Consider the following 15,609-nt stretch of genomic DNA (forward strand, 5'->3'; position numbering starts at 1 on the left):
CTATGGGTTGCATTTCAGACTCGCTTTCTAAGCCTTCAGAGAACCCAAATGTACAGAATCTTTTTTTTCCTCAAATTTCAGAATCATTTTCGTTTTTGCAGAGCTACAATAACCTGGAAAGCCATCAAACACTGAGTGAAAGTGTTCATTGGATAAAAAACATCTTGCTTCCAGACTCTCAGATGATTGTGATTGAATGGGAGTCTGGAAAGGCAGGCTTAAAATTAACAACCACTCGCTATTCTAAACTCAGCAAGGACCGGGCTGGACTGCATTCCAGCAGAAAGGATCTCTTATGTTAAATTCAACATTAAATGAGTCATCCAAGGAACTTAATAGGCAGGTTTTTTTTTTTTTTGTTTTTTCCCTACACCTGCGGTTAAATATTCTAACATTTTGATGTTTGTCAACAGCATCCTTTTGCAGGTATGACTGTACCTTGATTTTTTTCCTTCTGTTTATTTCAAAGTTGACATTTTACAAGTTACTTAGGAACTGCTGAACCATGAAACTATATTTCATTGTCAAAAATGCTGAATGGTGAAATAATGACTAGCTTTCAGTTTGCCTCTTTATTTTATAATCTAGTTGAGCTACTAAATTTAGATGTGAACTAAGAGACTGTCTTCTGAGAAATAAGTTATTTTCCCCATTGCCTACAGGTTTATGAATGTTTGAATGTAAATATATGAATATATGAATGATTTAAGAACATAAACATATCACCGCTCGTTGTAATCATGTGCATTTTACTTGAACCACAATGTGGGTTTGGAATAGGTTTGTGAATAGAGCTTGTTTTCATGTAAATGGGATCAAGCAGTACCACTGGTTAGCTATTCAGGGAATCAGACAATGCCACCCTTGCTGGAAATGCTTCACTAAGAATTTAATCCATGTACCTAATATTTGAACTCCGACTCTTGCTTCATGTTCCTGTGGCCTCATCCAGATCTCATTGACTGACAAGGACTCAAGGATGGTGTGAGACTTAACGTGATCTATTTATGTGTGGCACCTATTTCTGCTGCTGAGTATTTTGGGTTTCATCTTGGAGGCAGTGTCTAAAGAGAGCTTTCTTTTCCTCTTCTGTGACAGTCTTAAAAAAAAACAAAACAGCAGCATGGTCTGCCTGCCTGCCCCTAGAAGCAGCATCGTGCAATAACTCTGACAGGAACACCAACCCTATAGGACATAAAGAACTCGTGGAATCCTGGGCTTCCCGGCTGCATGCACAACATATGTGTTGTGAATCTCACCGTACTTTCTAAGTTTCTGAACAGCTTACCCATCCCTGTGACTATAAAGATGGACCATTACCAAAGCATTTCTTTCGGAAATAATCTATCAACATCACAGTGAGAGTAGCTTGACGTTTCACGTTTACAAATGGGAAATTATAAACAGGCTGACATTGTGGCACTTGCAACACCGGGGGGGGGGGAGAGAAAAACTTAACAATTCATGTATAGAAAAGCCATTTATAAAATGAAACTTGGTGTATTTAGTTCATTTGAATACATAAATTCTCAATAGGGACTAGATGTATATGTGTGTGTGAGGTATGTATACCTGGTATGTGCGTGTTTCTGTGTATGCATAACGTTGTGTTATTATGTTATGTATTTGTAAAGAAAGCTTTAACTGAATATGCATTATGTAGATCAGTTGTGTGTGATCCTGTTGTTGGCTAGGGGAAAAAAGACTATTTTTCAAACACATTGTGTGGCTATTTTTAACCTGAGAACATTAATCAGAAAAGAGCTTAAATCTTACTTCCTCTGCTTGTCGCTCTGGTACAAATAGGATGACATGATGTGGGTGCCCATAACACAAGGTACGACAAAGCCAGGCTGTTTTGATATTTGTGCAAAAAGACAATTTAACTCTAAATCTCTTGGCCAGACCTGACTATCCCCACATAATCAGAGTCCATCCATGTGCAAGCCTTGTCTAAACCTCCAAGAAGATTCTTGCCCTCCTTCCCTCTTTCCCTGCTCTCTGATCTGACTTTCATGCTTAATCTGATCTAATCCTGCCAGCATTATCTTCATCTGTGCAATGAAACCTGGAGGAGCCTTTCTCATATTTGGTGAGGGAAGGCATTTACTAAATTACTTGCTCAAATCATATGGTGAGGTTTTAGCTCCTTAGTTTTGATTAGATGAGGGATGTAATATTGACCCGCAATATCAATGATTAGTCAGAAATCTGTTTCCCCCCCCACCTTTTTTTTTTTTTTTTTTTTGTAAAAAGGTTTTCTGAAATTGGGAGCAGAGAGACTAAAATGGCCATGAAAAATTAGAAAATCTCAACTAAAAAGAGAAGAAAATTATTATTTTTTCACTGAGTAGTTTCCAGGAGAAACAGAAAGCAAATCTAATTCCACTGATTTAGGTAGAAAGTTACCCCCGAACATCTCATTAAATGATAATAATTTAAAAAAAGACTTCCTGAAAATTTCATTTCATTCATTCAACTCTCCCATAAGGAAAGTCTTCTCTGGGTTCTGGATCTTATGCTTAGATTTATCAATATAATAGAACTTCTTTAGAATCTGAACCTATATTTTCAAATCTATAGTGTCACTTAAAAATCATGGTAAAACTACAAATAAGATCTTATTCTAAACAGGAAAAATTCTTGTGAATTGTCAGTGTTTCCCATATGCTGAAGTAATTATTATTCAACACATGAAGAAAATACATAAGATTAGTTGAAATAATTATTAAGGTTTAATACATATTTATCCTGTAACTTAGGAGCAGACTTTCATTAACAATAAGTAAATTGGGCTAAAAGAGAAGACAAAAATCTCTAATGTAAATTATTTTTAAAAGGCAGGCATCTAACAGCAATTTTAATATTATTATTTGCATAACAATAAAATGTAATTTTATAATTCTTGTTTTATGTATAATTAAATATCATAATTGAAGACATTGGAAATATTACATAGCAAATATACATTTTAAGAAAAGCTATTTCCCTAGATATTCCACGGATATGTTTATATTCCAGAGTGCATATGTGTGCGCGTACATGCGCGTACACACACACACACACACATACACACACACACACATATATATATTCCCTTATATCAATAGTCAGATCTCTCCTAAGAAGTAAGCTAATTGAGCTGTTTGTGTTGATAAACTCCTTTTTCTCCAGACTATTCCTCTCCGAGCCATAATTATTTGCAATTTGCCTAAGTCGTCCATTTACTGATACGTCAAGCATGAAACAGAGGCAATTCCAGAAAATGGAAATGCTTCTCAAAATCAATCTTTGGGAAATAATGTGGTAGAAGTTACTGTGTGATAGAAGACTACCTTATAACTGTCACATGGAGATGAATATTAATTTGTTGAGGTTAAGGCGGCTTTGTGCCTCATTTGTTGACTTTGCTTCACCGTCAGCAAAGCAGCACAGCCCAATTACTCCAGCAAAGCTATTTTTTCTAACAAGAGTTTTGTGATTTTTATGTACTTACCAGTCAGCACACATAACAATGTCAAAATGTCCTTCCAGTTGAGAGACATCTGTCTCATTATCCCATCGTAAAACGCTTGAGGAGAAAAAGATTTTAAAAATTATACTTAGGGTTTTTTTTTTTTTTAAACTTTTGATTTTGAGCTATTAACATTATTTTTTGTGGCACTTGAAATTATTTAAAAGGTATATACAAATTATTTCAAAAGGCATAATAAAAAAACGAGGGATGTAACTGTCTGTTCTGTATCTTATTTAGTCTTCAAATCTAGAAGAGGAAGAATGCTCTATTCAAATTCAATTGTTTAGCTTTTACCGGTTCTTATAGGTTTGTGTAGACAAACTAGGGAAAAATATCTCATCTTGACCATAGTCATTAGAATGAGTCTAGACCCTTAAGACCAATGAGGTACATGTGGAAATCAAAGTATTCCTCATCTATTGGAATACGAACTTTTAAAAATAAATGATATGAAATTTAGTCCCTGGCGTGTCAGTTGCATTTCTTATTGACGGGATGAGTAACTTGGCAAGATGGAAGAAAAGAATATCAACTTTCATTTGGTAGCTCTCAGGTTTCAGGCACATTTTACAATTCATCTGCCTGACACTTAGTCTCCAAAAGAGGATCATGTTTTAAACCTTATATTAATAACAATAATTAATGACACATTTGAAAATTGTAGTTATGCTTATGATGCCAACCAGAGATTTTAAGGTACTCTCAATTAAGAACTGTGATGATGAGCATTTAAGCACATTAAGTATTTTAATGACTCCCCTCTCCACCACATCAACTGTGATTTGCAATATTACTTTCCGAAGTAAAATTCTGCTCCTTTTACCTATTTTGATGATTATTTAAAACTAAATTGAAATGAGCACAGCCTACGCTGTCCAGTTATATTCGCTTCTCTTGGTTGGTTCTTTATTTACTCCCTATTTTCCATGGGTGAAAAGTCGTATGTTTGAATATAAAAATAAATCTCATGTTAGTAAGTCCCAAAGTTCTTTTCATATGCATTAGTGTACATCCAAGCTGATAACTTAAGGTAGAAGAGATTAAACACATCACTATGAAAATACACATAAAGACTGAACATCGGTTGTTCCTTCACCCATTCGACTCATCCTTAGTGGATACCTACTGTGTGTCAGGCCCTGTGATGTGTCAGAGGCCATGCCTTTACAGAGGCAGCCTAGCAGGTCATGTGGACACATAAACCCGTGATTCTCATGCCGCGTCCTATGTTAGGTAAGCATACAGACTCAGGGCTCCAGGGGGAGCTTTCCAGAAGAAGTGGATGACCTCTCTGTTCACAGGTCCGAGGACACATGGATGAGCTTTCTAAATTGTCTGTAGTGTCCATACTTGCCCAGGCCCAATGGAGACCCAGGACATGGAGGAAACCAGGGAACCCCTAAGAGATTGATGCTGCTTTGTTTTGGGGTTGATTCCTCAAATAATCCATGCATCTTGGGAGAGTGGGAAACAACCAAACCAACTTTCTGGAAATACTGAGGCTTCCAGTGCAGCTGGGACTCAGGCTCTGTGGAAGAGTGGGCCTGTTCAGCCCTCATCAGAGATCTAAGAGTCTTAGAGCGTTTCCACATGGACAAGACGGTTTAAAATATAGATCTATACTAGACCTTTTCAGATCATAAAAGTAATGCTTCCACTGCACAAATTTTGAGAAAAAAGTATTAAAGTTACTCAAAATCTCCATTCATCAACTACTATTTAGAAGATGCTTCTAATACATGAGTAATTACTAAAGCACCAGAACAGAAAGTATAAGAAATCCCATGGTGACACTGGATATTGGATTCCTGAGAGCTTTAGCCTCTCAGTTCAACAAAGACTAACTGTAGAGACAGAGGTCTAGACAGTAATTGGTTGTGGGTTACAATCAGCAGATATAACAAGTTATGTTTCTAGAATAAACTGAAACACTCAGCTTGGTCACAAGGACCACAACACACATTCCCCAAAGGTGTTTTCCCCAGTTTTCATGAGGCTATGGCTACTGTCCCCATAACATAAGCAAGGCTGACAAAGAGGGAGGGGTGTATGGACGGAGTCCAGCTTTGGGATGACAGATACACCTAAGTTCAAATATTGGTTATTTACCCCCTAGTTGTGTGAATTCTTTAACCCGAGTTTGTTGTCTCATCTGCAAAATGGGGATAATAATGGCCACCGTCTTGAACACTCTTAAAGGCACCATTCACACTGTACTCTGAGTTGTGTTGTTTGCATAGCAAACAATGAGAATGGTGCCCCCTGGAGTGGTGGAATCAGGTGGCTTCTATCTCTGAAGGCTACAGATGGTAGTAATGTCAATAATCAAGGAGCTGGTCCCTCCAACTCCTCTCCTCTGATGGTCTTGCCCTCTACCCTCCTCAGACACTCAGGTGACAGTCATGTACACGAGAGCAGTGCCTCAGCTGTGGAAGGACCAGATTTTTGTTGCTGTTGTTGTTTATAGTCAATCTGTTGTAAACCATTACTTTTGTAAAATATAATAACGAATTAATAGATAAGACTTAAAAAGTAAAGACATCCCAAATGCAAGTCCACTGATCACATGCTTGGATGTCACACCAGTGTTTCTAAACATTTCCTTCAATCTATGAACTTACCTCTTTGCAGCTCAGTAATGTACAGTTCACAAACTGGTACCAGTTCATGGCTACTTCATTAAGTAGCCCTGCCCTGAGTCCTTGTCTTACCAATCACTGCAACCTTGACCCACTCTCTGATAGCCCCTCTATCTTTCACAGCTCATCCCTTCTTCAAACGACTCTATCCCTTCCAATTCCAACTATCCTTCCATCCTACTGGCCTGCAATCTGCTGATCCTCTTACCATATCCTCTTCCCTAATGTGTATTTGCCCTCCTCACCCAGCCCAGGTGCCTTAGCCAACCATCTCAGCTGCTCCCTTGCACACATCCTTCACTCCCTGGTGCCTTTCTCATGTCCTCATATTTGTTAAAGCCAGCTGTCTGCATACTCCGAGACTGCATCTGTGGCTGGAGAAAGCACAAAAGCATCCTGACTGGCTTTGCTTTAAATTCATGACCATGAACCACAAGTGGATTCATGATGCCTGGCAGTTCTTTCCATTTCCCTTGTCCATGTACTCTCCTGGTCTCCTCACTCATTATTCTGCACCAACTTCACTTTTTTCAAAATTTGAACACGTCCTCCCTCATCCATTGGTGCTGATGACCTTGCTTCCCACCTTACTGTCAAAACAGCAGCAATCAGATGAGAACGTTCACAAACTCTCATCATCACACTTTTACTCCTAATAGCATCTGTACCTACATACTCTGCTTTTTGCCTATTATCATGGAAAAATTAGCCAAATCCTATCTAAAGCCAGTACCTCCTCTTATACATGAGAGCCGTGTCTATTCTACAGCATAGCTCTAGCAATTCTCCCTTCTCTACCCTCTATTATCAGTTCTCTCCTCGCTACTGGATTATGCCCATCAGTATTCAAACATTCGAGCACTTCTTTCTCCCTCTTAAAATATCCTCTCTTGGCCCTATCCTCCCTTCTGGTTATCGCTCCAGTTCCCTATTTCTTTCCTGCAGTGAAACTCCATGAAAAAGTTGTTTAAGCTTTCTATTTTCAATTCCTCTACTCCCAATCAGGCTTTTGTCTCCACTGTTCCACCAAAAATGTTCTCGTCAAACACACCAAAGATCTTCACACTGCTAAACTCAGCTCAGTTTTTAATCATCTTATTTGACTTAACTAGCCTGCAGATCTCCCATGAGCTCCAGATTCATATATCCAACTTCATATTTTAATATATCTTCTTGGACATCTCATACATATCTCAGACTTACTGAATTCCTCATCATCTTTCCCCAAACTCATAACATTCAGTGTCTTTCTCATTTGGTAATTCTATCTTTCCAGTTGCTCAAGCCAAAAATCTTGACTGTATCCTTGACTGTTATGTTTCTTTTATACCCCACATTAAATATGCCAGGAAATGCAGTTAGTTCTACTTTTGAAATATGTCAAAATCCAGCTTTTCTCTATCTCTATTGCTCCTACCTGGTGTAAACTACCATCATCTCTCATCTGAATTTCTATACAGTCTCCTAATTGGTTTTCCTGCTATAACCCTACAGTTTCTACTCAAGGAGGCAGCCAGAGTGATCCTTTAAAACATATATGAAATCATGAGCCTTCTCTATTTACTACCTCTCTTCACTCAGAGTAACAGCTAAACTTTACAATGACCTATAAGACCTTATACAATCCAGCTACCATTTTTGACCTCATCTCCTATTAACTCTCCCCCTGCTTTCTTTGCTCTAGCAACACGGATCTCCTTGTGATTTCTTGAATACATCAGGCATACACTTCTGTCTTTTGGCCTTTGAGTTGGCTGCTTCCTCTGTGTGAATGCTCTTCCTCCAGATATAGGCTTGTTCCCTTACCTCCTCATGTCTGCTTGAATGTCTTCCCTTCTCACAGTGGTCTATCCTCACCATTCTGCTTAAAACTGCAATCACTCATTTCTACTCCAGTACTCCTGAACCCCTTTAACCTGCTCTTTGTTTTTCTACTGTAATTATTGCCCTTTTAAAAATCTCTTTCTCCAGTAGAAGATAAGCACCCTACGGACAGATATTTCTAAAATCTGCTTTGTATCATAATGTATTTTCACTGCCTGGAACAGTCCCTGACACATAATATCTGCTCAATAAATAGTAGTGGGATGAACTGTGTATGAATATACCTAGCAGAGTACTTGGCATAAAGAAGGCAATCAAGGAGTTCCCGTTGTGGTGCAGCGGAAATGAATCCCACTAGGAACCATGAGGATGCAGGTTTGATCCCTAGCCTCACTCAGTGGGTTAAGGATCTGGCATTGCCATGAGCTGTGGTGTAGGTTGTAGATGCAGCTCAGATCCTGCCTTGCTGTGGCTGTGGTGTAGGCCAGCAGCTGCAGCTCTGATTTGACCCTAGCCTGGGAACCTCCTTATGTCACGGGTGCAGCCCTAAAAGGACAAAAGATAAAAAAAAGAAAAGAAGGCAATCAAGAGAGGTTCCTACATTAAGTTGGTCTCTAGATAGAATGTGCAGATTAGGTAAATATGGAAGCCACTTAAAATGTTTTCTGAGGATTTCTACTTCTGGTAAAGATGGAGTAACAAGGACCTCATTTATCCTACTATCTGGAAACAACCCCCCAAAACTACACAAAATACATAAAATAATCGTTTTCAAGACACTAAGAATCAGAAACAAAGGATGGTGATCCTTGAGAGAGGGGGAAAAAATAAAGTGAGCCCTACCATTGGCCTCATGGCACTGCCTTGAGAGTTTCCAGGCCACAGCACAGGGAGGGTAAACTGAGCTGGAACTAGGTGGATTTCCTGAGCTGAGGAGATGGCGCTAATAATCTGAGTACATCAAGGCAGCTACAGTTCCCATATAGGAGAGTGTTGCACACAGAGAGAACTATGCAAAGATCTGTGACAAGTCCCCCTGGAGTATTCTGCATGGTACTGACTGAAGCATGTGTATAAGAAACTGCTCAAAGTTGGGAAAAGAACCATCTGAGTAAGCAGCAGAGGACTGGCCAATGCTCACACAGGGCCAGGAATGGCACCTGTTCCCACTAGTCAGACTAGAAAAACCTCATAATTCTCAGAGCACTGGGTAGAGTCCTTAAATAGGCCTAGTCTCAGTAGTGGAGAATAATTAGCCCTAGACTAAATGCTGCCTTGGTTCTGCAAAGTGATACCTAGGAGTTTCCTAGTGGTTCAGTGGGTTAAGGATCCAGCATTGTCACTGCTGTGGTTCTGGTTTCTGCTGTGGCATGGGTTTGATCCTGGCCCCAGAACTTCATGATACTGCAGGTGCAGCCAAAAAAAAAAAAAGTGATAACCAAATGGATCAAATTAAAAATTACTTGAAAATGATGTAACTGTGTCCCAGAACCAAACTCAAAAACATTTATGGGAATATTAAAACATTCAGATCCCCAAAAGGTAAAATTCAAAATATTTGGCATATTTACCAGACATGCAAAAAACAAACACTTTACTCATAATGAGGAGAAAAATCAAATTAAACCCAATCTAAACCTGGCACAGATGTTAGAATTCACAAAGGATTAACATAGTTATCATGATGGTATTCTCTGCATTTAAAGTTAAATAGAGACATGAAAGATATTTTTATTTATTTATTTATTTATTTATTGTCTTTTTGCCATTTCTTGGGCCGCTCCCGTGGCATATGGGAGGTTCCCAAGCTAGGGGTCTAATCGGAGCTGTAGCCACTGGCCTGCACCAGAGCCACAGCAACGCAGGATCCGAGTTGCATCTGTGACCTACACCACAGCTCACGGCAATTCTGGATCCTTAACCCACTGAGCAAGGGCAGGGATCGAACCCGCAACCTCATGATTCCTAGTTGGATTCGTTAACCACTGTGCCATGACGGGAACTCCCATGAAAGATATTTTTAAAACCCCAATCAAACTTCTTTTATTTTTTCTTGACTTTTTGTCTTTTTAGGGCTGCACCCACGGCATATGGAGGTCTAATCAGAGCTGTAGCCACCAGCCTACACCACAGCCACAGCCATGTGGGATCTGAGCTGCATCTACAACCTACACCTGAACTCACAGCAACACTGGATCCTTAACCCACTGAGCTAGGCCAGGGACGGAACCCACAACCTCATGGTTACTAGTCAGATTTCGTTTCCACTGAGTCTCAATGGCAACTCCCAATCAAACTTCTAATGATGAAAACTACAATGTCTGGGAGGAAAATACATTGGATGGGATTAATTGCAGATTTGACTTTGCAGAAGAAAAGATTAGTGAATTTGAAGACAAAGCAATGGATACAATCCAAAGTAAAATATACAGAGAAAAAAAGAATAGAAATAAATAAAAAGAATATTAGTAAGTGAGCTGTGGGACAAATTTAAGTGGCCTAATATACGTATAATTGGAGTCCCCAAAGGACAAAAGAGAAAGGGAGGCATAAAAAATATTTGAAGAAAGAATGGCTGAAACATTTCCAAATTTAATGAAAACTATTAATCCACAGATTGAGAAGTTTCAACAAACTCCAAGCATAAGAAACAACAAAAACTACAAGGCACAAATGGGGACCTACTGTATAACACAGAGAACTCTACCAAATATTCTGTGATAATCTATATGGGAAAAGAATCTGAAAGAGAATGGATGTGTGCACATGCATAGTTGAATCACTTTGTCGTATAGAAGAAATTATCCAACCTGGCAAATCAACTACACTTCAATAAAACTTAAAAGCAGATAAAACTACAAGGCACATAGTAATCCAATTAAATTGTTCAAAAGCAGTGATAAAGAAAAAAATCTGAAAAGCACCTAGAGGAAAAAAGACACACTATATGAATAAAGATACGGATAACAGTATATTTCTTGTAAGGAATATGCAAGTTAGGAGACAATGGAGTGACATTTTTAAAGCACTAAAAGGGAAAAAAATGCCAACTTAGAATTGTATAGCCAGTTAAAATTATTTAAAAAAAAAAAGAGAGACAGGGAGTGAAACAGATGTCTTCAGACATACAAAAGCTGAAAGAATTAATCACCAGCAGATCTGTACTATAAAAAAAGTAAAGACAAGTCCTTAAGGTAGGGAAAAAATCAATACTAGAGAGAAATATGGATCTACAGAAAGAATAAGAAATTATAACTACATGAGCAAATATATAAGATTTTTGTGTTGTGATTTAACTGTATTTAAAACATAACTGACTAGTGAAACAAATAAATATTGTAGGGTTTATAAAATATGCATTAGTAAAATATGGGACAATAATAGCATAAGACTGGGAGGGGAGTAATAAAATGTACAATTTTTATAAATATAGATGAAGTGGTATGTCGTTTGAGCACAGACTGCAATAAGTTAAAGATGTATACTACAAAACCTAATGCAACCACTAAAATAACTAAACAAAGAGTTATAACTAATAACAAAGGAGATACTAATAAAAATACACTCATTTAGTACAAAGAGAGGCAAAAAAGATGAAAAGAGGAACAAACAGATGGAACAAACAGAACACAAAAAGCAAAACAACAAATTTATATCTAACCACATCGGCACTTGTTTATATATATCATATATACATCATGATTCAACCCCTAGCCTGGGACTTTCTATATGCTTCTGGTGCAGCCCTAAAAAGACAAAAAAAAAAAAAAAAAAAAAAGATTGGAAAAGAAAAAGTAAAATAGTCTTTATTAGTTGATCATCTATGTAGAATACCCAATGATACTCTACGGGACAATAGCAGCATAAGAGTGGGCAGGGAGTAATATCATCTATGCAGATGATCATCTACGTAGAATATCCAATGGGACATACAAAAAAGCAAGGAGAATATGTGAGCTTAGCAAAGTTGTGGAATACAAGACCGACATACTTGTATTGCATACAATTGTATTTCTTTAAATAAGTAACAAACAATTGGAAATTGGGTCAGAAACCTAAATGTGAAACCTAAAATTATAAAATTTGTAGATACAAATACTGGAGAAAATCTTTGTCATCTTGGCTTAGGAAAAGATTTCTTAGATGTGACACAAGGTGCATGATCCATAAAAGGACATGTTGGTAAATTAGACTTCATTAAAATTAGAAACTTCTGCACTTTGAAAGATGCTGGGAGGAGAATGGAAAGATAAGCCACAGGCTGGGAAAAAATAGTACATATCTTTGCAAATCATATATCTGATAAAGAGCTTATATCTAGGACACGTAAAGAATTTTGAGTATGTTAACAAGAAAAGATATAACCCAGTTTTTTAAAAATGGGGAAGCCATTTGAATAAATACTTTGCCAGAAAAGATACACAATGACACATAAGCACATGAAAAGATACGAAATATAATTAGTCTTTAGGGAAATATAAAGTTAAACCTCAAAGAGATACCACTGTACACCTATTGGAAAGGCTATTAAAAGACTGACCACATTGAGAATTGATGAGAATGTGGAGAAATGAAACTCTGACACCACTGAGTGGAATATAAAATACAACCACTTTGGAAAACAGTTTAGTAGCTTCCTTTAAAAGTTAAATATATGATTGGGGGTTCCTGTTGTGGCTCAGAGGGTTATGAACCAGACTAGTCTCCATGAGGATTCAGGTTCGATCCCAGGCCTTGCTCAGTGGGTTAAGGAGCTGGCGTTGTGGTGAGCTATGGTGTAGGTTGCAGACATGGCTCAGATCCTGGGTTGCTGTGGCTGTGGCGTAGGCCGGTAGCTGTAGCTCCCATTTGACGCTTAGCCTGGGGACTTCCACAGGCTGAGGGTGCAGCCCTAAAAAGCAAAAAGCAAAAAAAAAAAAAAAAAGTTAATTAGATGATCTACCTGTTCTACTCTTAGGTATCTACCCTAGAGAAGTGAAAGCATCTATCTATACAAAGCACATGTCCATAGATGTTCACAAATGTTCAAAACGGCTTGACTTCTAATAGCGACAAATGGGCAACCACCCAAAAGTTCATTAAGGGGCGAAAGGATAAAAAAAATTGAGGTAAAGCCATATAATGGGAGACTACTCAGGAATAAAAAGGAGAGAACTAGTGAAACTTGCAACATAGCCAATCCCAAAGTAATTTTACTGACTGCAAGAACCCTGGGGAAAAAAAGTCCCTACTGAATGATTTCATTTACTTAAAACTCTAGAAAATATAAACCAACATACAGAAAGCAAATCTGTGGTTCCCTGGAGAGGGTGGAAACTCGAGGGTCAGAAAGGAGGGATTACCCAGGGTCAAGAGGACACTCAGGGGTGTCCCCTGGGTGACAGATATGTTCAGTATTTTAATTTCAGCACTGGTTTCAAGGGTGTACACAAATTTCAAAACCTATAAAAGTGTAGGTACAGTTTATTGGATGATAATTTTACCCCAACAAAACCATTACAAAATTAAAAAGAAAATGCTTTTTGAAAGAGAACAGGGTATATACAAGCATCTAACTAGGTCCCTTGCTCTATATGAGCTTGACAATCTCAGGCAAGTTTTCACACATAAAGACACGTAAAGGATGGTTTCAGCAAACACCCAAATCGTGCCAATGCGTTACTTGTAATTATATTGACATTACAGTAAAATGTATGTTGTCTCCATTTTATTTCATCATAATGTCAAAAAACTTATTTCTGTTCAAGACGTATTACAAAGCAAAATACTATTTTACGGATAGAAATATAAAACCAATAATCATTACAGGACTCCTCATGTTTTAAAAAATCTTAATAGCTATAGGCACGTCAAATCTGGTAAATGTAACAGGTACAGTACAACAGAAAGAATAATGGGCTTTGTAACTAGAAAGCTCTGAGTTCAAACATACTGTCACAAAGCAAACACGTATTTATGTTCGATAAGCCCCTCAAATGTAGCATGTCTCTTACTATGCCTCTACTTTATTTATTCCCCCCACACAGTCACTTCTCTGGAATGGATCTCTTATCTTTTTCACCCTTTTCCACTCTCGTTCAGGCCTGCACGACTTCTCTCCCTTTCTCTGGAATGACGGAGAGGCCTTTAAACAAACAGAAACAAACAACACCCCCTTTTTACTGTAAAAGAAAACTCTGAAACAGAAAACCACGTGAATCAAATATATTCACTCATTATTATGTGGCAAATACCCTTGGAACCACCAGTCAGATCAAGAAACAGAACCTTGTCCAGCACCTCCGAAGTCCCTTGATGTGTGCTGTCCCATTCACCTCCCCCTCTGCCCCAAGGCAAGGACTTCCCGACTGGTCTGTCCTCCTCTAGCCTCTCCCCATTCATCAGGCCAGACTATTAATTTGCCTGGACACATCTTTTCTGCTTCCCTGGCTTTGACTGTTTCCTCCCAGCCTTTTATATCCAGAAGGCCCTCTTCAGCTGCTCTTCTTCCCTTGCCATTCATTTGCTAAATCACAGCCCAATAGCTACCTCCTTCGTGAAACTTTCTCGGATTCCCCCCACCTTGAATTGACTGCCTGTCTCTTTCTTCTTACATATATGATCAACCCAATGAGAGCAACCTCAACTCCAAAGCTTTTTTTTTTTTTTTTTTTTTTTTTGGGTCTTTTTGCCTTTTTCTAGAGCCGCACCTGCAGCATATGGAGGTTCTCAGGCGGGGGGTCTAATGGGAGCTACAACTGCCAGCCTACACCAGAGCCACAGCAACGTGGGATCCGAGCCACGTCTGCGACCTACACCACAGCAGTGCCGGATCTTTAACCCACAGAGCGAGGCGAGGGATCAAACCCGCAACCTCATGGTTTCTAGTCAGATTCTTTAACCACTGAGCCATGATGGGAACTCCTCAATCTCAAATCTTGATGGCTGGGCAACTGTCTTTCTCTCATCTGGCTATCCTGAGCTTCCTGAGGCTGAAATATCACCTTACTCATCTCTATGAACCCTAAAGAGTCCATCACAGTGCCTTACATGTAGCAGATGCTAAATTACATTGAAACGAATAACACGAGTTGGACCAGAAAAGAAGCTTAATAACATATTTTAGGCAAAAATGTCATTAACCAAATTAATTCCATGCCCTTATTTAAAGAAGAATGTATGTTAGACAGACAGAGCCAAATAAACAAAGGCCAGAAAACAAGGTAATGCTATAAAATAGATGCAAGTCTTTGATTTCTGGACCTTCATTTTTTAAAATCTGGAATTAGTGTTTCTCAATTGGGATAGTATTGGAATTTGGGATAGAACAATTCTTTTTTTTTTTTTTTTCTTTTTCTTTTTAGGCCCACACCTATGGCATATGGAAGTTCCCAAGACGGGGGTCCAACTGGAGCTGCAGCTGCTGGCCCCACAGCCATAGCAACACCAGATCCGGGCCACACCTGCAACCTACACCATAGCTCACAGCAGTGCTGGATCCTTAACCCACTGAGCAAGGCCAGGGATCGAACTCGCATCCTCATGGATACTAGTCGACTTCATAATCTGCTGAGCCACAATAGGAACTCCAGGACAGGACAATTCTTAATTATAGTGGACCGTCCTTTGTCTTGTAGGATGATGACAATC

General features: G+C 38.7%; 1 protein-coding gene and 1 long non-coding RNA gene across 16 annotated transcripts in view; one reads left to right on the plus strand and one right to left on the minus strand.

Moving 5' to 3' along the window:
* Nucleotides 1-15,609, plus strand: part of LOC146404833 (uncharacterized) — a 1,439,763-nt gene that overhangs the window by 947,814 nt on the left and 476,340 nt on the right. The window lies entirely within an intron of this gene.
* Nucleotides 1-15,609, minus strand: part of CAMKMT (calmodulin-lysine N-methyltransferase) — a 406,172-nt gene that overhangs the window by 21,277 nt on the left and 369,286 nt on the right. For 14 of the 15 annotated variants that reach the window (XR_014842012.1, XR_014842010.1, XR_014842011.1 and 11 more), the window contains one exon: nt 3,497-3,571. The exons of the other annotated variant lie outside the window; for it this stretch is intronic. Coding sequence is in view for 9 of the 14 variants with exons in the window: in XM_085019399.1 (XP_084875525.1) it covers nt 3,497-3,571 (75 nt within the window). In the remaining 5 variants the exon portion in view is untranslated. The remainder of the gene's footprint in view (nt 1-3,496; nt 3,572-15,609) is intronic. 15 annotated transcript variants of the gene reach the window in all.

This window comes from Sus scrofa, chromosome 3 (assembly GCF_054392235.1).
Source record: "Sus scrofa isolate SSC_HxYL_T2T_F1_AM1 chromosome 3, Sscrofa_HxYL_maternal_Yorkshire_Landrace_v2.0, whole genome shotgun sequence".
Taxonomy (NCBI): domain Eukaryota; kingdom Metazoa; phylum Chordata; class Mammalia; order Artiodactyla; family Suidae; genus Sus; species Sus scrofa.